Source organism: Parambassis ranga, chromosome 1 (assembly GCF_900634625.1).
Source record: "Parambassis ranga chromosome 1, fParRan2.1, whole genome shotgun sequence".
Lineage (NCBI taxonomy): Eukaryota > Metazoa > Chordata > Actinopteri > Ambassidae > Parambassis > Parambassis ranga.
This window is the reverse complement of record NC_041022.1, coordinates 5,970,602-5,995,276: the sequence shown is the minus strand read 5'-3', so window position 1 is coordinate 5,995,276 and position 24,675 is coordinate 5,970,602. Positions and strand designations below refer to the sequence as shown.

Here is a 24,675-nt window from a genome sequence, read left to right as displayed (position 1 = left end):
TACACATTTGTCCTATTCACTTCCTGTTTTACTGCAAATTAGCTTGTTATCATTGTGGCTAGCTGGCTGGCAAACATATATATGTACATATCATTACGTTTGTGATTCAGTGTATTGCTGTGATCAACAAAAAGAAAAGGGCAAAGTGAAATAGTGTGTCCATTGTTTTTTTTTAATCGCAATCAAATTGTGTAATCTGTAGTGAATAACATTTAAAATGTTCTAGTTACAGCCTGTACCATAACCAACAGTGACTCTGAATGTTTTCCTCAGATGTGACGCAAATTAAAATCTTAGTCGTTTTTGCACAGATCTGTCACATGAAGGCAAATATGCCGCCTAATATGTTATCTGCTTGTAACACATGTGTAACACCCGTCACACTGACCCACATGTACATACAAAGGGACTGCGACAGAAAAGATGACACACATGTAGAATTGTTGAAGAAGTTGATTGATGAAGAACCGTCAGACACTTGATTTGTTGCCAATTTTGGGTGAGTTGGTTGAATTTTATTAAAAATTCTGTACAAATTTTAAACATACCTATATGTTCTCATTGCTATGTGATGTTTTACAGCTCTGGCAAGTTTGCTCATCAAGATAAGTAAGTGTGTTAACGTGCTGCCTATGATTACAGCTTGATTTAGTGCATGTTTCTGGACGTTTTGGACGGTTGCCTCACATTGCTGCTGATGAATCCCTCACTCTTTAGGTGCATCCAGCTCTCTTCATCCTGAGCTGTCCGGTCCTGACATGGCCTACGTCGGCACAAGGGTGGTTTACCGCTGTAAGGCGCCTAATTCCTCTCCACCAGTCATCTATGAGCTGATGAAGGATGGCGATTTGTTTAACGCACACACTGATCATGAGGGAGACCAGCCTCCATCGTTCTCCCAGAAGGTGATTGCATCATCAGATGGGTCATACCACTGCAAAGTGACAGCTGGGGGAAGCACGGCAGTGAGCAACAGCATCAAGCTGAGTGTTGTCAGTGAGTACCAGAGTATTTTGCTGAACATCCAACTCCTTCGCTCCTCTCCAACCGTCTGTCATTCTATAATTTTTTTAGTTCCAGCATCAAACACCAGAGTCACCTCGGAGCCCTTCCCCCCGGTGGCATATGAGGGGTCCCGTGTCATCCTGGCGTGTGATGTCAAAACAGGGTCCCACCTCTCCTACACCTGGTTTTTCAACAGAAAGGAAGTGACACCTTCAACCTCTACTTCCTTCCACCTCACCGGGAACAAGCTTGTGATGGAGAAAGTGACTCCGGAGCAGGCTGGAGATTATTCTTGCATGGCCTGGTCCAGTGTGCAGAACATCAGGAGGTTTTCCAGTAGTGCAGAAGTCCAGGTGATCATCAAAAGTATGTATCAACAAAGAATGTAAGAGGAACAGGCTGAACTGAGGACTTGGACCAGATGTTGGATTAAATAGCTTCTAAATATTTCTCCATCTCTTTCCTTTTATCAGTCTACGTTTCGCAACCAAAGATCTCCTTCACCGTTTTTAAAGAGGGCGCCAGTTACCGTGGCAATGTGACCTGCTTGTCATCAAGAGGGAGTCTTCCAGTAAACTTCTCTCTTTTGGTGGATGGCAAGGAAGAAGGTTCTGTCACAGTAACTGAATCCCTCACTGCGTGGTTCTCTGTCGCTGTGGTACCGGGTCAGGACATGGGTGAGGCTCGATGCCGGGTAAAGACAGAGGTGCAGGAACTGATGAGTGAGCCTGTAACTCTGGAAGTAGGTATGAGCGACACAGACATGTGAAGGATGTGTGTGTGTGTGTTTCTGTAACTCTGCTTTATTAGCTTATTCTTCTCCTCCAATCTGTTGGTCCAGTCCCAGTGGGAGGTGATGTGAAGGTGGAGGTGGAGTATCTTTACACATCTCATTCCAAACTGGCTGCTGCCAGGCTGAGCTGTCACATCAGCAGAGGAACTTTCCCTCACATCTCCTGGCTACTGAACGATTCTGTCCTCCTGGATTCCCACCTTCAGCCTGTCCTGCCATGCTCTGCCCTCATCTACAACAGACAAACCCTCATCCTCACTGAGCTCGGCCCAGAGGAGTCGGGGTATTACCACTGCAGGGCCAGAGACAGCTACGATGAGTCTGGGCCATGGGTGGAGAGTGCACCCGAGCTGGTCCAAGTCACAGGTGAGCAGAAAAAAATAATTAGCAGGTGAATGGATGTCTATTATACAGATTGTTGGCCAAATTTAACCAATTAGGTCGCTTCTCAAACCATACGCAAAGCATGGTTAACTTAGCGTAGCACAAGCATTGGAAAAAACCTTTTTATGTGAGTGCTGCGAATGAGTGAATGATATTATGTACAGTCACTCTCATTAGACAGTATGACATGAAATTTAAAGACTCTGGTAGAAGGTAGAGTTTCATGCAGATTCAGGATGGAGACTTTAAGTCAAGCTCCACGCCTTCTCAGACTAACTGGGGTCTCTGCACTTTTTTACAGGATCCTTAGTGCCTAAAACAACATCTTCCATTGAAACAGCACCAAGTAAAAATAAATCCTTTAAACATATAGCTGACATGCTCCCTGTGAGACGTCATCTCAGTCCCTTCTCTTCCACAGAGGCATTGATGAGCACCTTGGAGGTCATCCCCATAGTCTTCTGCTGCTTCCTCCTCCTGATGCTGGCACTGAGCATCCCCTGTGTGTACAAGATGTTTGACTGCAAGAAAGGTGTGTGTGTGTGAGGGAGTAACACTAAATTTAATAATTTTATATTAAATATGTTTCCACTTCCTTTTTTGCAGCCCATCTTCACAGTGTTCCTCCTGAGTAAGCTAAATACTGCATCTTATTAAAGCTATGACAGCTGATTGTTTCTGTAACTTAAATCAAAGTGTTTGTACCTTCTGATCCCAGCGCTGATGGAGTTCCTCTGTCTGAACTGATGTCCTTTTCAGGAGAAGAGCTGGCTGAGACTTCACGTACAGGTCGTCATGTCCAGAATCAGGTATACAGGCCGACAAAACACAAAACACCACAACACAACCGGTGTAATTCGAACAAATTCATACTATTTTGATTCCATTTTTCTCATATTATCCTGACGTTTCTGTATATTATTATTATTAGCTTCTAAAGCTATAATTTCCCCTTCAGAAAGAGTTTATAGGATGTGTGAAGTGATCTTTTTTAAAAGTAAAAGTGTACTAAAATCAATCGTCTGATCAATAGTCAGCTCTTTAAGACATCATGATTTTTGTCTTGTTGTCTGTTTCAGGTCGCAGAGATCACCATGTGACAAAGGAGGATCCTGCATCTCTATCTCTATGATTTGTTTCATTTTAAATATTACACCTTTTGGTGTTCTGTTGCCAAAACACTGTTAGGACATGAAATTATGAGGCAACTATTTTATACTGTTGTGTTTTTGCAAATACATTTTTTTAAAATATGACTGTGTTTTTTTCTTAATTAAACTGACAACACACATTAAGTAATGACAGGCGGAGGGGGACGGTACAGCAGGGGAGGTGCTGCAAAGTGCTATCAGTTATTTGCACATTTCTGTGTGTGTGTATGCGTGTGTGTGTGTGTGTGTGTTTTCACACTTTCAGTGCTTCAGCCCTCCTTTAGCTCACTCACTTGTTGTTGTTTATCCTTGCATTAGAGACAAATATTTACCTTCAGGATGTTTGGTACGGTCTTCCTGGTCTTTCTAGGTAAATCTCACAACACTAACCGGACGACATTTCACACTTTGAAACACTAGAAAACAGTTTTTTTATTTCTCCTCCCTGCAGGGTTGTGCCTCTGCAGCAAAGGAAGCAGTAAGTCAGTTTGGATTGTTTGTATGTGTGCTCGGTAAATATGATTTTGTATCTGGTGACACTTTGTTGTGAATGTTTGTTTAATAGGTCAGACAGTCCTAGGGCTTCCACGACTCTCTGGCCCCTCTGAGGTTCTGGTGAAAACAGCTATAGAGTTAGAGTGTGAAGTGCCGCCCGGCTCAGAGGAAGAAATCCTGCTGCAGATATTCAAGTGAGTATGTTCATTTTAACTTCTGTGCTTAAATGCATCAGAAAATGACTGAAAATTATGAATTCTCTTTCCAGGAATGGTAGCAGTAGGTTGTTAGGTGAGGTCACTTTATTGGTGGATGAGAATGTTGGGGTTATTCCCATATGGACCTCACTTATACATGATGGGGAACTGCAGTGTGTGGCCAGTGGACAGAACAACACAGAAATATTGCCAACTGTCAGCGACACACACAGACTGAAGATTGTGGGTGAGTCGCTATCAGGGGTGTATGCATGACTGGCTGCAACGACACTCTGCGTCTTTGCTGCTGACTCAAAAACAATGGTTTTGAGTATTTGTATGACAAGCTAAGCTAGCATGCTGCTGTGTAGGAAATGTGTTTTGCTCTAACTTTGCCTGAAATTCTTGCTTAGCTGAATATTTCATGCAGAAAATTTTAACTGGCAAGTCAGATTCCTGAACCAAGCACCTGGAAGGGCTCCTCAAACTTCAAGATGGCTTCTCTGTGCATCAACAGTAGTAAAAGCTGTTACAATGCTGTGTGCCATTTGTCTGTGAAGTCGGAGCTAAGGTGTCCAAATATGTGACAGTATTTTTGTCGTTAACCAGTGTTAACAATAGTTTTGGCTAACAATGCATTATGGACATCATCAGGTGTAGACAAATAAAAGTCTAAATAAATTTAGTGTTTGTGTGCAGAGCAGCCATCTTGGATTTCTTGTAAATTCCAGCTATTTTGAATCCGAGTGATGAACGATTGTGTTTGTCCTGCAGAGCCGGTGAAAGGTGCGATGATTGTTCACTCAGGCCCAGCGGAGTTTTATGAGGGAGATGTACTGGAGCTACACTGCAGCCTCAGCGCTGGAAACTATCAGTCCTACCTCTGGCTGCTCAATGGCCGCCCCATCTCCCGGTCCTATGACCGCCATATTGAAGATGCATATCTCAGGATCGAGAAGTAAGTGGAAAAGATTATAGAACATCAACCAAACAGCTACAGGCTACTGTGTAGTTTTTAGGATTCACTGGCAGAGCCTCTGTAGTTCTTCACTAATACATACATAGAATATGTATAGAATACATAGAATACACTGCTGACTCAGAGTGTTTAGACTTTAAAGGTAGGGTAGGAGATTTTGAAAACTCAGTGAGATTCAACCAGATTTTAAAAGTAAACACACGCCCCTTTCTCTCGGAGTTCACCCCGAAGCCGCGCCTCCCAACCAGTCTGTGACTTCGGCCATCATGCACTTACCTCTCTGGTGCGCGCAGAGCAGGAAGAGAGTGACAACCAGCCAATACTCCGCGCAGGGTCCACCCGGAGGATTGGCTGATGTTTTTAGCGTTTTATAGCTTCCGCAGATGATTAATATTCTTCGTTTTAAAGCGAAACTGCCGAACTAATTGGTTGCTATCGGATTATAAAGAGAAGTTACACTAATTTAACAAAAAATGCATCAGAATGAAATCTCCTACCCTACCTTTAAGTTATTGGAATAATACCTCTATATCTCCATCAGGACCACCTCTAAAGACAGCGGCTCCTACACATGTATGGCCACCAACATCTTCAACAAAACAGAAGTCTTCGTCTCCAACAGCTCTGAAGTTGTGATCACAGTCAAAGGTTAACTCTCTTCTGTGCTGAATCAACACTCACAGTTAAATCTCACAACTGAGTAACATCTTCCTGTTTCCTGTTTCCTCAGACTATGTGTCAGATCCTGACATCTCATACACTGTGTTAAAGGAGGATCCACACAATCATTTTGCCATGGTCACCTGTCAATCAACAAAAGGGACTCCACCTATCACCTTTTCACTCTATAACAAAACAGAACTGGTGGCTAATATGACAACTGAGGAGAATCGTGCTACATTTAAGGTTCCTGTGGACTTGGACCAGGAACAGAGTCTGCAGTGCCAGGCTGCCAATGAAGGGGGGGCCCGGCATAGTCAGTTTCTGCGGGTGTATGTTGGTGTGTACTGACTTTAAAACACTGTGACATTTATTCATTTATTTTGCAAAGATTGTCCATTTGTGGTGACATATGTCTTTAACTGTGTCCCACAGAGCTGGTTGGCGGGCCTGCGGTGATGAATCATGACTATGACACTGGGGAAAACTATGCTATCATCGGCCTGAGGTTCTACTGCAAGGCAGAGAAGGGATCTCACCCACGATACCAGTGGTTCCTCAACAAAACCCTCCTGGATGAACGAGGAAGCTTCTACTATGTGCACCACCAGGCACCGGAGCGGTCTATACTGCTGTTGGCTGTCGGGAGGAGCAGTGCAGGGACGTACCACTGTGAGGTGACCAACAGCTTCGACAACACCACCACCATACGCAGTAACAGGCGCTACATAGACAAAGAAGGTACAGTTGAGCTGCAGCTCTTGATTTGAGTAAAACAAACAGCTGATTTAAGCTCTTCTTCATCTCTTCTGCCCCTTCAGTGCTGAACCGCCTTCCATTCTTTGTGGTGCTAATTGTCTTTGGATGCTTCACCACCCTGATTCTCCTGGTGTCCATGTGTTGCTGCATTGGAGTGGTGTTCAGTGAGTTTTTTTCTTCCTTCTAACTTTCTAAAGAAAATTAACACGCAACAAAGGAACGATTCTTGAGGTTGAAAAATGTTACTGCAGTTCCTTAAATGGCCACTTGAGGCTGTCTTTAAAAGTGAGACTATCCTGTCCTACACTACACTATGTCTGACCTTACAGCAGAAATAATATTTCCTGATCATGATACCTGCACTTAATTTTTTTATATTATCTAAACTGTATTAACTTAGGTCACTAAAAATGCAGGAGCAGCCCATATTGCTGGCTGTTCCACGTGGTTCTGATACTGCCACCAAGTGGCAGCAGAGAGCCGCAGCAGGTACACAGGCCTCAATGCAATCTTGAGATTTATACCTTGACTTCTTTGTCAGTTTAAAAACAAGTCTGTTTAGAACTTAAGCTTCTTTAGATTGCAGTTTGTCATATGTCATATTTGTCATATTACTGAGATGTTTCGTGACCTGGATGACCGTTAAACTTCACATATACTCTGTTTGCTTCTTCAGGGCGGCGGCAGTATGGAGACAAGTCTCTGTGAGTAATACCTAAAATCACACACACTGAAAAATGATGGCCAGAATACTTATGAAGTTACTTCCTCTTATGCAGACAGATGTGCTCCCCAGTCAGCTTTATGGCCACTGAGAGAAACAATGGTGAACACTATAAGTGACAAAGCACAATGGCCATCTTCCTGTTTTTTTAGCACAGCAGATTTAAAGTGGATCTACAAAATGATGATGGTCATTGTGAAATCTGTCTTTCATGACATTTTACTGAAATTAAACCATGTTTTTAAGAAGATGATGATGAATCATCATGGTGACCTGGCCCAGGATTCATAATGACTCCGCTCACTTAACCTACATGTGTATTATTTTAATGTTTTCCTTTTAGACTGATGCTAGAGATGGAGAGGAGTGTACCTGCGTATGAGGGAGAGCTGGTCAGTCAGTCAGTTTTTGTAGCTTTGTATTATTTCATCTTTTCATAAATAAATGCTCAGATCTTTTTTTCTGTAGGATTTGTCGGTGTACTCTGAAGATCCTGGAGTGGTGGAAACAGCCAAAGGGGAGGAGGAGTTTGATCAGGTGAAATCAGGTGGATTTATACATCATCTGATGAGTTATAAATAAGTACCACTCAGACTCTTATCTGTGCTCCCCTGCAGGCATCTGAAGCCTCTGTTGATGAATGGGCCGAAATCGAGAGGGAGAAGAAGACGCTGGAGGATGAGCCTGTTAAAGTGGCCATGAGGATGTTCGCTCTGTAAATGGTGAATGTTTTGGGTTAATAAATAAACATCTGCTGTGCGCTCTCGTGTTTTTTTTCTGTGTTATTTATCTCTAAGATGACTGTGGTGGAGCCACACATGATCATCTTTCCTGTTGACGGCTCAGCTCCGCCCCTCCGAGCGCGCAGCTGCGTGCGTAACCGACTCGACCTCGGTGAAACGGCGCAGCAGGAGGTGGCAGCAGTTATTACTTTTACTTTAGTGTAAACTGGGCGACGGTGCTGTTAGGTCGGTGGTTTGAAGTACACAACTGAAGAAGGGGAGACATGGAGGAGACCGGCGGTACAAGTGCGTACGGGGCTGCGCTCGCAGGAGGAGGCTTCGACTTCTTCAAGTTTGTCCGACAACCGCAAACCATCGTGCGCCTGCTCAGCTGGGTGAGTGCACCGAGGAGCTGCATTTTTAAGTTTTTATTTTTAAAGTGCAGGTAGCTACAGACTTTCCAATCACACAGGGTGAATATTCAGTCTGTACCATGAGCAGGTGAGCTGGTCTGTGTGGAGACTGGTTTTATTTTCATTTGTGTTGGGCGGAACAACAGGCTGCTCTGTGGTGCGTCTTCACAGGGCTTCGTGTTTCCTGCAGTTGCTGCATGATGACAGGAGCTTGGTGACAGCGCAGGTCACCACTGCTGCTGTCAGAGGACAAAAGACCTCTTCACTTCCGGAACCACAATACCAATCAAAAAACAGGCTGTAAAAATGCACCAGATGTCATTTTTTGAAGTAGATTGGAGAAGAGTTTCTTGTGCTTGTACAGAAAGAGGAAGTCATGCTCTGGGGAAAGTTCTGGGACACCCCTGATCACCTGTTGCTAGGCGAATCTATCACAGAAACAAATCTGTGATAGATTAGGTTGGGACACTAACGGGCAAAGTCCAAAATCACCTCACTGAGACTGTTGAAGAAATAAAATACAGTATAGTCCCAACCTGAGGGGCAGTTGGTGAGGCTGGAGGATTTAACTGTTTTTATGTGTCCTTGAATATCTCCTTGGTAGAATGAATCTAACCTCACTTAACTGTCATGTGTTTTGTCAGTCAAGTTGTTTGTTAGTCTTCCAGCGAATGCCGGATGAGCTGCAGACAAAGGCAGAGTACACACATTAAGCTGGGTAGTGCTGCATATTCAGTGAGGACAGAATGTGCCCTTGGTTGTTACTGTTGTGTGCATGTGTTTGGGAAACTGTGACAGAGATTATGTGTGTGTGTTTGTGTGTGTGTGTCACTGGTAAACAGGGGCTAATGGGCAGGTAAGGTGATACCTCTCCCCTGCTGACCCAACTCTTGGTCAATGTGTGCCACTGATCTCACACACACACACACACACACTTGGTGCAGCTTTGCTCAACCCATCTCCGATTTATTCTGGTTAGGTCACCGTGTGTCTCAGATGAGTTTAATCTTACTTTAATAAGCCAGCACCTACACCACAAAAGGGAGGATTGTTTGGTTTGTAAACCTGCCTACAGGCCCCATAATGCACTTCACCTGTGACAGGAACAAGGAAAAAGTCTGTAAACAGTGGCTCTTTGTTATGGGTATGTTAAGGCCCACAGTGCAAAGATGTGGAAGACAATTCTGGTCGTTTTGGTGTGTAAACAAAATGTATATTCATCACGTGGTGTTGTCGAAATAGCTAATACAATAATGATTGTAGCTGCCAACACTCAAAGAGATTGTCACATATTACACATGTTGCCAGATTGTCTGTGAAATACAAATGCACACACATTAGACGTAGTATTCCAACCTGGAAACCCCCAAACTGGTGTGTGAGTGTGTGTGTGTAGCACCATGTGAGCGGGCTGTCAGGACCTGTGTCCATAGGCAGCAGTTTTCTTAGCCTACGTTGTACATTTTAACCCTGTGTGCTACATGCAAGTTAAAACTGGCTGAGTCAGCAGTAGTCACAGGTGTTTATCAGCTGCAGCTCTGATTGGTGTAAAAATGACACATGGGCCAATGTGTTCGATTAACCCCTTCTCCTGTGCAGCTCTCACACATTGTTAAGTTAGCACCGCCTTAAGCACAGTTAGAAAAACATAGCTGTAGCGTCCTGTTTACTCATGTCGGGTAAAACGCACTGTAACCACAGATGTCAGTGTGTGTTTCACTGCAGGCGAGACACATGACAAAAACAAAACATCAGTGAAACAAGTCAGTTTGTTTACCCAGTTTGCAGTTATGTTGGTCTGTATTTGGCAAATATAATCCAACATATGTGTGATTGGCTAATATTGACTGATTGCATCAACCTACCAAAGTATTGGTCAAGCCTCATATGCATAGTTTTTAGTTGTTTACAAATGATCAAATTTCTGTTCCTAACTGACAGCATGGAGATGTGGTACTTTTTGGTGACATCTGTCCCACAAAAAGCTTTTTAGTTTGTGTACATAGAAATCCATCTTCTCCTCTGAAAGTCCCTGTCTTGTGTTTTGGAACTCCCCATGTGCTCGCTTCCCTAAACACTCACTTTCTGTACCGTTAGTCTGGTTTCACCGGCAGGATTTTGTGGCCTCTCCTCCTCCTCCTCCTCCTCCTCTCCTGTTAAACAGTCCCTCTCTGTCCTCCTGTCCTCCCATATCTCATTATTGAGTGTTGTTAGGGAGCTGGTGGCATCTCTGGAATCACATGGCAGGCAGCTGCACTCAGAAGTAGGTCACATGGTTAGGTGGGTAATCAGAGCACATAGCAGCCAACCACGGGACACTCGGAGGAACCAGGCAGCAGACGAGCACAACAGTCAGCAACAGGTCATGTTGTGACTGTGTGAATCAATCACTGTATTAAAAACAGAGGTGGAGTCTGGCCTTCTGCTGCTAATTTTCCCCCATTCTAATTAATTTCAGAGCAGGGTCCACCTGAGCACTCTTAAAAATGGTGTGCTCAAGAAACTCAGGATGTTTGAGAATTGGCTGCTTTTAGCTTTTTAGCTGTTCTTGATCCTTTACAAATCATTTAAACAATAAAAACACACTTGTTCTTCATGGCCATCGTCTTCTTTTCTGCTTCATCGTAGGTGTTTGCCATCGTGGTGTTTGCGTCGATCACAACAGAGGGCTACATCAACTCTGCCCACAGCGCTGAGGCAAAGTGCATCTTCAACCAGAGTGACTCGACCTGTCAGTATGCTGTTGCCATCGGGGTGATCGGCTTCCTGGCGTGCGTTGGCTTCCTGGTGCTGGACGTTTACTTGCCTTTCATGAGCAATGCACAGGAAAGGAAGTACGCTGTCATGGCCGACCTGGGATTCTCAGGTGAGCGGGACTTTATAAGGACTTTGATGCAGCTGTAATCAATGTTTATTGTTAGTGGATCGAACTGTTGTCATTGTTTGTGGGTTGATGCTGAAAAACATCGTTTACAAATCATTCATTAAAAATAGTAGTGCAGTTAAAGACTCTGAGGATTAGATGGCATATTGTACGTTATATCCCTCATAGGCTGCATGTGGAGGCGTGTGTTAAGCTGATATTTTCAGACTGTCAGCTGCTTAGCCTGTTTTCATTTCATCAAGGAGTTCAAGGCTGTAAAGTTTCAGTCAAATTCCTTTTTCAAGCTGGTCTATGCAAACAAAATCAATGTTTTCGGCCATTGCAGGTATGTTTTACCTACTAGATTAAATATTATAATAGAGTCATACAGCTGTTGGAAAATTGTAACACATCAGTCTCCTGTTGTCTGCCTCTGTAAATGTGGTGGCTCATGGTATAACACTGGAGGATGATGCTCCTTCTTGCACAACAGTGAAGACGTGGGCTGCTGAATTCAGCGTATTGATGTTATCCAGACTCTCTCAGCTATGTTGGAATTCATTGGCCCACCTCTTTACTTCACCATGCATGTTAAAGGAGCTTGATAGCTGCAGGATGGCCGAAGCTGATTCAGATTTTTTTTCAGATATTTAAAATGGTCCTTTTGATTACAGTAGATGCTAACGTGTCTTTATTAGCTGCAGTATGAAATCTCTCCTCCTCTCTTTGAGTTTCTCATGTGAATTCCTACATAAAGTTTCTGCATGTTGGTGTAATGGAGGACAGACCGCTTTCTGTTCCCCTGACATAAAGTATTATTCATCATTGCACAGAGAAAATGATGAGTGAGCAGTGGGGGTGGAGGGTGAAGGATGACCTCACAGATCCTGATGAAAGTAAACAATCGTCAGCTGTGCGCAGCGCAGCTCACAGTCAGCCATTCTTTAAGGAAACAAAGACGTGTTCGTAGGAACAAACAGCCTGCATTCAGTTCGGCAGACAGTAACAGTGGAGCTCTTTTAATTCTGCTGTTAGGAAGTTTACTTTTCATATCAGAGTTTTTGCAGCTGTTTTACTGTTGTTCCATGCTGTGAGGTGTGTGTGTGTGTTTTTGTGTGTTTTTTTAGGGGCGTGGAGTTTCCTCTGGTTTGTGTGTTTCTGCGTGCTGGCCAGTCAGTGGAATCGCACCAGTGATGTCAGGGGTATCCCTGAGGACGCGGCACGGGCCACTATCGCCTTCTCGTTCTTCTCCATCGCCACCTGGGTGAGCATGAATCCCACTGTCTTTAGTGTTGTGTGTGGGCCACAGTCATTACACTCAGGTAGGGACCTTATTGAGACCTGTGTGAAGAGATGGTCTTTGTTTAGTACCACATCATCCTTGGAGTTTGCTTGTGGTCGTCCAACACGATCTGACCATACTTAGATTAAAGTCCTTTTCATAAACATCTAAAACATTTCCTTTAAAGCTGCTTAATTTCATGCCGTTAGACACAAAATCTAAATTGTGGATTGTGTTAAGCAGCACAGAGCATTGTATTTTGTTTGTGTTCAGATTTCTGCTGGTTAAAACAATTGAGCCAAAGCACAGTGGCCCCGCTCTAGTGGCCAGTGGAGGAACGGCAGCAGTTTGCTTCATTTTTGAGCTGCTTTGGATGCACATGAAGCAACTCACCCGTGTTTACTCACCAGCACTGAGAGGAAAACAAACAAAATTGATTTCCTGCTAGAAAGATCTTAACATTTTTATCTCATCATGCAGGGAATCCTGACCTACTTCGCCCTGGGTCGATTCCGCCGTGGCGTAAACGATGTTGCCATCCCTACCTACACAGATCCACCCCCGGATCACCACACCCCTTACCCTCCGACTTACGCCCCCACCTCCTATGCCCCCACCCCCTACACTCCCACCTCCTACAACCCCACCACCTACAATCCCACCACGTACACAGGCTATCCCAGCAGCGTGCCCGACATGCAGCCGCAGGGAGACGCCGGCTACCAACCGCCCAACTACTGAGACAAAAGGGAGGTGGAAGAGGTGGTGTTCCAGGTCATCTGTTTCATGGACTGACTGCACAGATACACAGCTATATCATATTGATGTGGTTTTACATTGATTCAGTGCAGCCTTAAGGTAGAAATGAGGGACACTGCTGTTTACGAGATCAGATCATCACAAGACATCAGGCTGTCTGCTGAGATTAGTGCTGATGGTTGGGTAATCTGACTTTAGACCTGTGTGCAACTTTTACCTCAAATGGGCCAATCCTGCGGGGGAGAGGTAGAACTCCCTGAAGGTCACATGACACATAATAAGAGTGGGAGAGGCCAGGTGTTTGTCTCCACTCTGTTGGAACCTGAGGATTTGCATCTGCACATACAATTCACTACTCAGAAGTGCCTTTTTATGTTCGTATGTGCCTCTTTTTCTTATTTTGTGTGGCAGATTTTTCCTTTTTCAGCTCATAAATCATGATGATATATCAACAGATTATGATGAATTCATTTAAAATTGAAATGGGCGTCGACCATTATAAAGCCAAATGTATTGAGCCTGTGTTGAAATCACCATTTAGCCTAACCATATCCTAAAGTCTGACAACAGCAGACTGGTAAAACTGGGTGACGTGCCAAATGTTAGACAGTCATTGTGTGCCCTTTAAACTCGTAGCTAACATTCTGATAAACCCGGAGGGAGGAGCATGTAGATAACTATGCACTTATTGAACAGGTTTATCCACTGAGTGTGTCCTCACGCCTACATAAGAGTAACTAATTAACAGCAAGCAGCAGGGCTTCCTCTTCAGTCTGCGGCCTCACACTTCCTCCATCTTGGTGAACATTTCTCAACGCTCATGTTTATCTGCTGTTTACAGGCCTCTCAGTGTATTAATATTAGAATACAGTACTTGTGTCAGTATAGATTGCAGATTAGCACCTGACGCTGCAAAGACAGTTTTGGCCTTGTTGCTTTGCAGTAATGTGTTTGTCAGTTTAACATGTCAGCTGCTGCAGGTCAGATGACACTGACGTCAGTTTTTGGCGTATTGTTCCAAGGTTGTGGTGTGTGTGTGGGGGGGGTGTATGCTGAATGGGGTGATGTTTGCTAAACGCAATGCCAAATATATGAAGAACAGCGCTGTCACTTTGTCATTCAGGCTTCAGTGAGAGAAAGTTCAGGTTTGAGGGGGTTTTGGGGAGGAAGATGTAACAGCTGTGGGGTACAGCTGTTCTCACTGCTATGCTTCAGTGATTTTTTACTTATTTTCTTCCTGCTTGATCAACTTAATTCTAAATTTTTTTCTGTTTATTTAAAGTCAGTTGTTTCCCACACTTACTTTGTTTTTGCTTCAAGTTAACATTTTGTTGGATTAATGTACATTTTAGCTGTGAGGTGAGGAGACTAGAATGACTTGCAGTGCCTGCGTCAATGTTTCATAAAAACTGCTTCACTTCATTTGTTTTTCATATTGTAAAATTTCTTTCATTTTTTTTGTTGGTCGTAATTTGTTGTCATGGTGACTGAAGCCCAGCTGTGATTTACTTGAGACCTTTTGTTTATAGAATAAAAATCACTGGATATTCGATCTATTTATGCACGGCCGTAGTTTTTAGGTTTTATTTTTAAGTGTACAGATGACACAAGTTTCCTACTCCAACCTGCCAGCTCGCTGCACACGGCCGTGGAGCCTGCCAGGAGTTAAACTGGTTATTTTGGTCGTCCATTAGGCGTGAGAGCATTGGATTACAGTTCAAACGGTTTGTGCAGTTAACATTTACAACGGACTGTCTCTGACAGAAGGAAGAAATTAGATCCTGTGTTTTTAAAATTAATTTTACTGTCTGATTGTTAACCTGCAATATATTTCTTCCTTTGATGACACAAATTAATCCCTTACAGAAGAAAATACAGATAAGACACCAAAACAAACACCAAAAAAAAGTTAATAATAATATAACCTATAGCAGTCGATTGTTTATAGTGAAGGTTAGTTCAAGTATAACTTGATCACACCAACACAGATCAAGTTAAACTTGTCCAAGTGATTTTTCTTTTGAAGGCAAAAAAAAATCCCCTTAAAAAATAATCAGACAATAAAAAATTACAAATTATTACACATAAAACCTTAACCTTTCACACACAGACACACAATTCATTCAAGTCTTATTTTTGTCGTCAGAGGTGCAGAGAGGAGAAAAGCTTCCTTTGAGCTCCTGAGTCTTGGAGTTTTCCTGTGATGGTCTGTAGTGGAGTTTGATTCCTGAAGGGAGAACGGTTCTCTTTATCCGCCATCAGACCTCCGTAACACTTTCTGCACACAGCCTGATACTTGTCAGCTCCGCCGATCACTTCCACCTAAGACAAAAACAAGTTTTATTGATCATCTGCTAAACATGGGTCGGGCTTCAATCGGGTACACTGATAACTGAGCCAGGACTGCCTGGCTTTCTGTGACAATGTTCTGTTCAACATAGGACAAAGTGCTCTGCCTCTATTGCTGTCCACACAGACTTTTCAGTTTCCTGCATGTAATGCATGCCTAAACATGATCAGTCAATATTACTTGAACACCAGTATCAAAACCTTAACCCTTGCCGACATATTCTGCAAAGATTTATAGGGATTAACTGCACATAATGAACAGTAGTGTTGGTTTATTTGTCCAGCTCTGTTTCATCAGCACCAGCTTAACCATAACTGTGTTCGTAGTATGTTCTCTTCCTCCTCACCTCCTTTTCTGCTCCTATCCTCTTAGTGTAGGCAGCTTCTTTGTAACACTGCATGCAGACAGCGTGCAGCTTCACCACACTCTCTGCTAGAGGGATGAGGTTCAGGATGTTTCCAAAAGGCTACAAGAATGCACAGAACAGCAGAAAAACAAGTCAATTAGTTACCACAGAATGAGGTTTAATCACATTACAAGGACAGAATAGACACTGTGCTTGTGCTGCTCATGCAGATTGTGCACAGTTCCTCTTTGTCTTGGACATTTTATTATATGTGTGTTCTGACTGTGTTTCTCTTGTGGAGAAATACTCACCTTTCTCTGGAACGTTCCATCCAAAGCAGCTACGATTACCGTCTTTCCCAAATTAGCCATCTCCTCACAAAACTCCACTGTGTCTGGAAACTAAGTTGCAAAAAGCAAACTTCGGTTAGTAAAGATTTTCTTCACACACATGTTGACATAAACACCTGAACTGGTGGCACACGAAGTAACTAGATAAAAAAATGAACTTACAAACTGTCCTTCATCAATTCCAATGACGCAGACTTCCAGAGCCACTGACCGGACATCTCCCAGACAGTTGGCAGGTACAGCTTCCATTGTATTTCTAAATGACAGAGTAAAGAGAAAAAAAATGTTTTTTTAACTGCAAATGCATTGCCACAGTTCTTCATCTACGATCCTAAAGATGTTTAAAATGTACCTGAAATACTTCCTGTTCATTTTAAAAGAATACATGACTCACCAGCAGGGGTCAGCTTTTGTTCAAACATGTAGGCTCACATTTATAAAAATCAGCTTCACCCCTGCCTGCTCATTTTCAAAAGCAGGTCATGTTCGGATCTGTCTAGTGTGTTTGTTTTTATACAGTTTCCTTCTGTGCTCGTTTACTGTCCCCCTTTACTGTTACTACTTAGTATTATGTTTTGAACTCCTTCCAGCTCATGCTGCATTTGTAAATGCTGTAAAATTGCATTTAAATGTAATTACATAGCAATAGCACAAAGTGTAAACAGAGACAGGATGCTTACTTGTCATGTGTGGCCATGCCAGTGTCAGAATAACGTGTGTCTTTGGCATATTTGATCACCAAGCATTTGTACTGGGCAATCTGGAAGCGGCGCACTCTTCTCATCAATTCAGTGCTGTAAAATAAAATAAAAAGATTTCAAACGTCAGCTGGATCAACATGTGTATTTACACTCAGTATGGAGAACTGTAATGTACACACAGACACAATGTAATGGTATGGAGAATTTAAGTTTTGCATAAAAACAATCAATTACACAAAAGCCTGAAGTGGTCCAAAAACATTATGTGTTTATATACATTTCCTATTATGAATCCAACTTTGTACCAATGATATTTGTACAACATATGACCGTTTCTACGGATGTCAGCTGGATAAACAAAGCAGAATTTGGCGGGATGGTGAAGTCTGGGCGGAAACTGTTGTTTTGACATTGCTTCAAACACAAAACATGAATGAATATACTAGCTACGTTGCTTAAAACAATGTTATTTGTGTGTTCGTGGTTGATTAACTCACCTTTTTCCTGAAAACATAGGTCCAAAGATGACCTACGACCAAGAACAAAAGTTCTGTTAAGACAACTGCGGCGTAAATATGTGGAATATTAGTAACGTCACGTACAGCATCAGCTCAGATGTAAAACAAACATTAGCTAACAATATGCTTGGTTTAACTACGACTGTTGCATTTCTTTAGTTCAGGGTATCATTTGGACACGAACCTGGATTTGTCCCCGTGCTTTCCTCGGTGAATTTGGCCAAACTCTCGGAAAATCCATGCACTCCATTTTGTTTAAAGATGCTACAGTTAAATTTATACAGTTAAATAAATAAAAGATGTGTTTACTCTTGTTTAAGCTATTGTCCCATTGGCACTACATTCAGAGGAAAAGTCGAATCTGGCGCGTCTTCTTCTACTTTATCTGTGGCTGCCAGCGGCTTTATCAATAGCTCCACCAATAGGCGCCGAGTCACGTGTCGCTTTAAGCCAAACAGCGTTCTTTCCATGAGACAACATAGAGCGCATGCGCAAAACTGACGAATCAGTGCGCGTTGCGTCACAAACGATGGGGTGCGTGAGGGGCGCTGTGTTTTGTTTTTAGGAGGGAAAATAACATAGAACCTAATAATAAGGTGAGATATAACCAGCATTGAATAAAAAGACTTTGATTATGTGCCGCAAAGCACAGATGCTGCCAAAAAAACTGATAGCTCTGTTGGCCAGCATGTTAAAACAACTAAATGGAATGAAGCCATATTATTTACACTTGTGCTCTGCTGTGGAATTATTTGGTAATAATAATAATACGGTGGCCCTGAAAGGTCAGAAAACACAAAGGGTAAGGACAACACGTCAGTTTCTGACGATAGTGTAACGTTTCTACTCAGCTGGTTCCTGCACGAGTTTGATAACCTGTAGCAGTGTTTTCCCCCTGAACGCCCAATAAAACCTGTTGGTTTTTGATGGGTAAACCATGGGCCGGGACTCCCGGGAGAGCTTGAGTTTGGCTGAGGAATCGGGAGGAATCAATTTACCGATGCTTCTTATATTTATCTTTTTCATAACGTGCTGCTGCTGCCCACATCAAGCCGGCTGTGTCAGCGCGACTCAGGTACGTTGAGCTTGTGTAAAATACACGGTATGATTGATCATTTAGTAAAGTGCAGCCATAATCCGGTGTAGGCTAACTTTTTGGAGACATTAACACACGTGAATGTTTCTCAAGCTGTCTAGTTAGCTGCTAGCTAAGGGTAATATTTTGATGTAGCATAAACAAATCAATAAGACCGTATGGTGGCATCCTTCTAGAGCGGCGAAAGTATTCAGCCGCCTCACTCCCTTTGACTTGAAAAGTTGGTTCATGATCGGCCATCATCCTAATGGCTATCCCCGATAGCTTGCCAATTAGCTACCGATCTCCACAAGACATCTCACCGAGGCACACCACAGGAATATTTTGAAAAAAGGACATACATGTAATGTATGCAGAAATAAGATCAGACGATCCTTTATTAGACACCTACAGGAGAAACAAATCAGGAAAAGCTCAAATAAAAAAATGAATGAATACAAAAAGAATGAATGAATGTGTTGATAACAGAATAAAATACTGAATTGTTATTACACAATATGTTGTTTTGACCTTCAAGGCAACCGTATAATAATAAAGTATATCTGTCTAAACTTACATCAGGTCAGATTCAAACACAAGTTGATTTAGGAATTGAGCTTTAGGTGAAATACTACAAAGTATGAAGTTAGAGCCTACTTTAGTTCTTGAAATGACACATTTACAGCACAAACTAACTGACACACAGAACTCATGTCAGTCATAAACACTGCAGTTACACATTCACAAACAGGAGCATTTGTCTTTCTATCAAAACTTTAACTTCCTATTGTTGCTGCTCTGCTGTAACATTATTAGTTAGTCACATAGTTGATCAAGTGAGGAAAGGGAAGTGACCTGCCATGTATGCAGCACATGGCTGTGGTGTTTACTTTTCATGGGTGACGGGTGGTCAGATTAAAGTTCAATCCTGCAGTAGCTACTGAGCAGCACGTAGTGGCTGGATTGTTCTGTCAGTAGATACACTTTAGGGAAACACGATGAACTGGACTGAAATGAACAAAGAGGTAAGTCTGTGTTTTCCTTTTTCTGGCATTATCACTGTCAGACTGGTGGAGCTGAACTATTAGGACCGCACCATCCTATAAGTTCAGACTCAGAAATACTTTATTTATCCCAGGGTGGATTTTATATATTTACTGCTGTTTAAATTTGATATATTCCATTGTTAAGTGACTATTTTAATTATTATTTTTGATTATTTCGAACGACCTGGCTGTAAACCGGTGGCACTCTCGCCCTGCGGCGGCAGGGGGCGCTGTTTGTCGCGTGGCCGCTGTTTATCAGCTGATCGTGGTTGGTTTTTGAGCTTTCATGGCCGCGCGGCTGACAGGCGTCTCTGTGTGCACCAGGAGCTCGAGCGGCAGTTTTCCCCCAGCAGGTGGTCCCACAGGATGTCTGCAGACGACGTGATCAAGGCCCACGTGAAGGCTCTAAAGGAAGGTCGGTTTGATTTTGGAGGTAGACGCACACTGATTTTTTTTAGAAACACAGAAACGTGCTGTGGGGCGGAACACGACAGACAGGCCGGCAGCAGCAGCAGCAGCGATCCACGGAGACACAGGTGTCCTTATTATAAGATCGGACTTTTAATGCCTGTATTATGTGACAGAGAGGCTGCCTCTGTATGGTACTCACTCCCCCCTGTGTTTCTGAGGCAGTGCCGATTAGACTCACAGTGACAGCAGCCTTTACCGAGCTGTGCAAAGACTCCTAATCTACAAGATTATAATCTCTTATTCTATTGAGTACCTATATAGGCTGTGTTAAGGTATATATTGATTAGAAAAACCTGACAATTTGCCTCACATCTTGGCAAACAATTTATTAAATCCATTAACAGGGAATGCACAGTAAATACTAATCTAATCTAAATTCATTACAGATAAGGAGATGTTATCACATAGAGCTTGTTTATAGTGCACAGCTTGACTTGTCATAGCAGGAAAAAAAACAGGTTGTGTCATAATGGCTGCATTCCACTTAGTGTAGCACCTGCCATGCCTACTTTTTCACTGGGTCATTTTAATGGAACTGAGCTACAGGGATGTTATATCTAGCTCATAATGATTTGCATCTGTTCCCCAAGTGGTTGATTTTTCTTGCATCATTTTGGAGGTCGAGTTTTTAAATGTAGGAGGATGCTGAAGGAAAAACCTTAGGACGTTAGGACACAAAGTTATCAGCCACCTCTTATTGTGATGTCATGCTGTGTGTCTCTCAGGTACGGAGCGAGCTCGTGGTCTGGCTCAGACTTTACTCAATGTGCCGTATGGCGAAGGAGATGGAGAGAAACTAGATGTTTACATACCTCAAACCAACTCTTTGGGTATGGATATAATTCCACACATCCATGCTACAGGAAGCTGACATGATTATAACTGGTCTCTTTGTTGCTCTTTCAGATGTCCACCTTGTTATTTACCTCCATGGAGGCTACTGGCAGTTCCTCAGGTACAGTGTTTATCCCTGTGTGGAGTCACTTCAGGGCACATTTCTTTTTCATGGTTTTTATTTTGTTGTTTTGTACATATACAGCAAGGAGGAGTCTGGATTCATGGCTGTTCCGCTCGTTGATAAAGGTGTTGTGGTGGTTGCCGTCGGTTACGACATCGCCCCAAAAGGTAGAATCATTTATTTCTGAGTCTGTACATGATGAAGCCGACAGATGTTTGACTTCCACTTCCTTTTTCAGGTAACATGGACCTGATGGTGTCACAGGTACGCAGGAGTGTTGTGTCTGTCATTCAGCAGTATTCTCACATCAGGTAACAAAGACTCTTTCCCCACATATTACCCCCATTTGCATCATAAATTATTTTTAATAAGCTGGATTGTTGGTCTCTCCCTCAGCGGTCTGTACCTGTGCGGTCACTCTGCTGGAGCTCACTTGGCTGCGATGGTGCTCTCCACTGATTGGTCGCAGTACAGCATCACTCCTCAGATCAAAGGTGAAACAGTAAACAATTATTAGAAATACAATTTTAAGATATATATGTGGCAGAGCTGATGTGGCTTCATATGTTCTCTTAATGGTCTTCCAGGTGCTTTCCTTGTCAGTGGCATATATGACCTCCTGCCCATCCTGTCCACCTACGTCAATGAGCCGCTGAAGATGACAGAGTAGGTACAATGACTACACGAACAGGCTCAGAAATGCATTGTGACAGCATGACTGACGCCATGTTTGTTTGTCTGCTCACACTCATACTTCAAAAATGTAATCACTGAACTCTTTGTTCAGTGATTACATTTTTAATGTTGAATCAACAGAAGACATACAGATAAAGCCAACAGCTGATTGGACAGTTTTTTATTTTCCTCCTCCCTGTTTGCTGTGTGGTTATTCTCATGTTAGAGCACAGCAGTATTTCTGTGGTCTCAAATCCTCCATTTTTGAGTTGCATTTTGTACGTCTTAGTTTGTTTTGTGCTGCATTCATACTTCAGTGACTTAACACAGCAATCGCACTAGAGTTCACTACAGACTTGGTGTTATTCGTCCCTGTGTGTCCTCTCATGCGAGCTATGGATCAGCATGAACTGAGAAACTGAAAGGGTAAACTTGGCATAAGGCTAAGTTAGTCACAGCTGACAGAGTGGAATCTTCCACTGAATTTACAGTGGTTGTAGGCAGCAGTGAAAATGCATTTAATAAATGATTGTTTGTCATTAGAGTGTTGAATTGTGGAGTGTTTTGGAGGGATTGGACTATAATCTCATTATCACTCATCAGATAATCTCAGACTTTCACAATATATCAAAGTATTATGCAGTTTCATTCAACAACCTGATTACTCTCTATAATCCATTGTTTCTGTGGCCTTGGAGCTGCTGTTGCTAGTTTGTCTTCAGTCTCTGTAATGTAGAGAGCATTGTGTATACAAGTGTTTTGCTGCTGTGTAAGGAGAATCCATGCATATAAGCGTCCTTGTGTGTGTGTCTGTGTGATTGTCCTCTGTGTCGTGCCAGTCAGTGCCTCACTGCTCTGTCTGTTTGCTGTTGGCAGGGAGGTGGCGGTGAGAAACAGCCCGAGTAAGCTGGTCCCTCAGCTGAAGCTCTCCTCCTCCAGCTGCCAGATTGTGGTGGCCGTCGCTGAGAACGACTCACCAGAGTTTCGCAAGCAGTCAGAAGAATACTTCAAAGTCAGTGATGACTGAAAAGACGACTGATGGCTGCTGTCTACAAAGTCTTCATTGTGTTTAGAGATAGTGTCTGCTCTAATGGCTTGTATGATACATTTATTCACACACCGTTTTATCCATCACTGCCTCTTCTTTCTTCTGGACTTTCAGACTTTAAAGGCATCAGGGCTGAATGTGACCATGGAGGATGTGGCGAACACAGACCACTTCAGTATTATCGAGCAGCTGGTGGATGGGGAGTATCACCTAACGAAGGTAAAACACCCAGAAAAATGTAAAAATGAAAAAAAGGTTTCAGCCACAACATCAAAACCACCTGCTCGATCCTATCAGTGTGGCATAGGTAGGTGACAGAAAAGACCAGATCGTCTGATCGTCTATCCTTGGGCAACTTATTAGTAACACCTTCAGGACAGAGCAATAAAGTGTATAAGGAAGTGGTAATAAGTGAAGCTCCTCAGATGGCCTTGTGGCTGGATTCTAAGTCAATCCCTATAAATGTCCAACTTTACAAGTGAAACAAACATGTCTGTGGTTTGGTGCAAAAATGTTTTGGTCTTTGTATCTGATCATTTACAGAATTTTAAGCTTAAAGTCATACAAGTAAAGATGTAGCTGCTGCACCGGGATTCTCTTTAGCACACATGTGCAGGTGTTAAGTAGTTGTATGTGTTATATACAGTCTATAGTGCTAATCACTGTAGACCCGAGGCAACACACTCTCTCTTGCTCATTTTTGCTGCTTTAAAGTTCAAGAACCAATTGCCAAATACCCATATTAATGAGAACATCCATTCAATTCTCTTCTCTTGTCAGTGGTTTTATTGTTGTGGCTGATTGGTGTAGTGTGCAGCACACAGTGATTAACAAACAACAGTATTCAACACATTTATGATGTGTAGTGAGTTTGTAAGACCGGACAGCTGTTTCAGTTTAATTCCTGCTCTCTCTCTCTCTCTTTCTCTCTGTAGCTTCTCTTGAAGATGATGGGAAAAAGCTGAGGAGTCTGATGCATCATTAAATTTGAACATACCTCAGTATCACCATACACCTCTGAGAAGAGTCAGCATGCACCAACACTAATCAAATATGCATTGTTTCAGGTAATGTCATGTAAACCGTCTGTCCATTTGGAAAATCGTTTACTGCTTCATTATTTATAATGAACTGTGTAGCTACTGCCGTCAACAAAGACCTGAATAAACTTTGTGTATGTCCAGCCACATTAGCATCTGAGGAAAACATCGCGTGCCTAAACAAAAACATTCAAAGATGTAGCAAATGACACAAGATTACATAACCAATGTTACTGTCAGGAAACAGGGTTACATCACATGTTTAACATTGAGTTGATTGTTAGTTTTGGCATATCTCCAGTGTTTTGTAAGTGGGTGGGTCTGTCTGTGTTTATTTCCCCCTCTTGTGACAACAGTGTCTGCACCACTTTTTTTTTTTTAAAGTCTGCAAGTACAACAAGAACAAGATATCATGTACAAACTGAATGTAGGTTTTTTTATCGTAACTTCCACAAAGCTGGTATTTTACACAGAGAACTGTAGCATATCCTCATAATTATACATATATGCACTTTTTATTTGAACCTAATATTGTTGACTTGACAAATACTAATATTTAAATAGAGCTATTTAAAAAATAAATATAATATACTGCCACAATTATTGGATCTCACTTAATTGTTTACATGATTGTTTACATGATGTTTGAAGTCTGAATTGTTACTGTAGATTATAAAGAACAATCAAATAAATATTTATATTTGACAATGAATGTGTTGACAGTTATTCATGTGTGTGTATGATCATTACAGTGAGAGTGTGTGTGTTGGTAATAACAAGTAGCATACTGTCGCACAGCTGGCTCACACAAATGGTCCACTGTGTTTACAGTAGAATATTAACACAAGGCTGGAGCTGTACTATGCTCTTTAAACAAAAATCTAGCTTTATCATCTTTTTTGTCCATCTTT

The 24,675-nt window shown here is 42.4% G+C and overlaps 5 protein-coding genes across 8 annotated transcripts; 4 read left to right on the top strand and 1 right to left on the bottom strand.

The window, feature by feature from the left end:
• Window positions 1-381: 381 nt before the first annotated feature.
• Window positions 382-3,435, top strand: LOC114436175 (Fc receptor-like protein 5). Of its 3 annotated transcripts, XM_028406321.1 has the most exons (11): window positions 382-499; window positions 583-609; window positions 718-996; window positions 1,075-1,371; window positions 1,479-1,751; window positions 1,847-2,164; window positions 2,484-2,528; window positions 2,604-2,714; window positions 2,789-2,813; window positions 2,901-2,991; window positions 3,262-3,435. In XM_028406321.1, exons 1-11 carry the CDS (start codon window positions 460-462, stop codon window positions 3,280-3,282), a joined length of 1,527 nt encoding a protein of 508 aa, XP_028262122.1. In that variant the 5' UTR covers window positions 382-459; the 3' UTR covers window positions 3,283-3,435. The 3 variants fall into 3 exon arrangements, with proteins under 3 accessions (XP_028262122.1, XP_028262131.1, XP_028262115.1); XM_028406330.1 differs by lacking the exon at window positions 2,484-2,528; XM_028406314.1 differs by having other exon boundaries at window positions 2,484-2,714.
• Window positions 3,436-3,603: 168 nt separating this feature from the next.
• On the top strand, window positions 3,604-7,908 carry LOC114436191 (hemicentin-1). The gene is made up of 13 exons (XM_028406343.1): window positions 3,604-3,703; window positions 3,785-3,811; window positions 3,899-4,022; window positions 4,097-4,272; window positions 4,800-4,983; window positions 5,546-5,652; window positions 5,735-6,004; window positions 6,100-6,405; window positions 6,486-6,587; window positions 7,100-7,127; window positions 7,491-7,539; window positions 7,616-7,684; window positions 7,765-7,908. Exons 1-13 carry the CDS (start codon window positions 3,673-3,675, stop codon window positions 7,864-7,866), a joined length of 1,575 nt encoding a protein of 524 aa, XP_028262144.1. The 5' UTR covers window positions 3,604-3,672; the 3' UTR covers window positions 7,867-7,908.
• Window positions 7,909-8,033: 125 nt separating this feature from the next.
• On the top strand, window positions 8,034-14,738 carry syngr2b (synaptogyrin 2b). Its single transcript, XM_028406355.1, has 4 exons — window positions 8,034-8,264; window positions 10,911-11,148; window positions 12,273-12,409; window positions 12,908-14,738. The coding sequence occupies exons 1-4, from the start codon at window positions 8,154-8,156 to the stop codon at window positions 13,166-13,168; spliced, it is 747 nt and encodes a 248-aa protein (XP_028262156.1). The 5' UTR covers window positions 8,034-8,153; the 3' UTR covers window positions 13,169-14,738.
• A 96-nt stretch (window positions 14,739-14,834) lies between these two features.
• On the bottom strand, window positions 14,835-17,824 carry tk1 (thymidine kinase 1, soluble). Its single transcript, XM_028406367.1, has 7 exons — window positions 17,636-17,824; window positions 17,431-17,462; window positions 16,913-17,026; window positions 16,395-16,488; window positions 16,194-16,283; window positions 15,883-16,002; window positions 14,835-15,508 (listed from the first exon to the last, which is right to left on the bottom strand). Exons 1-7 carry the CDS (start codon window positions 17,699-17,701, stop codon window positions 15,329-15,331), a joined length of 696 nt encoding a protein of 231 aa, XP_028262168.1. The 5' UTR covers window positions 17,702-17,824; the 3' UTR covers window positions 14,835-15,328.
• A 447-nt stretch (window positions 17,825-18,271) lies between these two features.
• afmid (arylformamidase) lies at window positions 18,272-24,476 on the top strand. 2 transcript variants are annotated; one of them, XM_028416339.1, is made up of 11 exons: window positions 18,272-18,526; window positions 19,897-19,987; window positions 20,769-20,873; window positions 20,950-20,998; window positions 21,083-21,168; window positions 21,240-21,312; window positions 21,398-21,495; window positions 21,589-21,667; window positions 22,553-22,688; window positions 22,839-22,943; window positions 23,660-24,476. In XM_028416339.1, the coding sequence occupies exons 1-11, from the start codon at window positions 18,389-18,391 to the stop codon at window positions 23,687-23,689; spliced, it is 990 nt and encodes a 329-aa protein (XP_028272140.1). In that variant the 5' UTR covers window positions 18,272-18,388; the 3' UTR covers window positions 23,690-24,476. The 2 variants fall into 2 exon arrangements, with proteins under 2 accessions (XP_028272140.1, XP_028272151.1); XM_028416350.1 differs by lacking the exon at window positions 18,272-18,526 and adding an exon at window positions 18,588-19,551.
• The last annotated feature ends 199 nt before the right edge of the window (window positions 24,477-24,675 follow it).

Coding starts and splice junctions, on each gene's coding strand:
- LOC114436175 (XM_028406314.1), top strand. CDS start 460: ATGAAGAACCGTCAGACACTTGATTTGTTGCCAATTTTGG. Junction 997..1,074: donor CATCAAGCTGAGTGTTGTCA/GTGAGTACCAGA, acceptor TAATTTTTTTAG/TTCCAGCATCAAACACCAGA. Junction 2,165..2,483: donor CGAGCTGGTCCAAGTCACAG/GTGAGCAGAAAA, acceptor ACTTTTTTACAG/GATCCTTAGTGCCTAAAACA.
- LOC114436191 (XM_028406343.1), top strand. CDS start 3,673: ATGTTTGGTACGGTCTTCCTGGTCTTTCTAG. Junction 5,653..5,734: donor AGTTGTGATCACAGTCAAAG/GTTAACTCTCTT, acceptor CTGTTTCCTCAG/ACTATGTGTCAGATCCTGAC. Junction 6,005..6,099: donor GTTTCTGCGGGTGTATGTTG/GTGTGTACTGAC, acceptor TGTGTCCCACAG/AGCTGGTTGGCGGGCCTGCG.
- syngr2b (XM_028406355.1), top strand. CDS start 8,154: ATGGAGGAGACCGGCGGTACAAGTGCGTACGGGGCTGCGCTCGCAGGA. Junction 8,265..10,910: donor TCGTGCGCCTGCTCAGCTGG/GTGAGTGCACCG, acceptor GCTTCATCGTAG/GTGTTTGCCATCGTGGTGTT. Junction 12,410..12,907: donor TCTTCTCCATCGCCACCTGG/GTGAGCATGAAT, acceptor CTCATCATGCAG/GGAATCCTGACCTACTTCGC.
- tk1 (XM_028406367.1), bottom strand. CDS start 17,701: ATGGAGTGCATGGATTTTCCGAGAGTTTGGCCAAATTCACCGAGGAAA. Junction 16,489..16,912: donor GGCATGGCCACACATGACAA/GTAAGCATCCTG, acceptor TCTGTCATTTAG/AAATACAATGGAAGCTGTAC. Junction 16,003..16,193: donor ATGGAACGTTCCAGAGAAAG/GTGAGTATTTCT, acceptor GCATTCTTGTAG/CCTTTTGGAAACATCCTGAA.
- afmid (XM_028416339.1), top strand. CDS start 18,389: ATGGGCCGGGACTCCCGGGAGAGCTTGAGTTTGGCTGAGGAATCGGGA. Junction 19,988..20,768: donor CGTGAAGGCTCTAAAGGAAG/GTCGGTTTGATT, acceptor TGTGTCTCTCAG/GTACGGAGCGAGCTCGTGGT. Junction 21,313..21,397: donor CAGCAGTATTCTCACATCAG/GTAACAAAGACT, acceptor TCTCTCCCTCAG/CGGTCTGTACCTGTGCGGTC.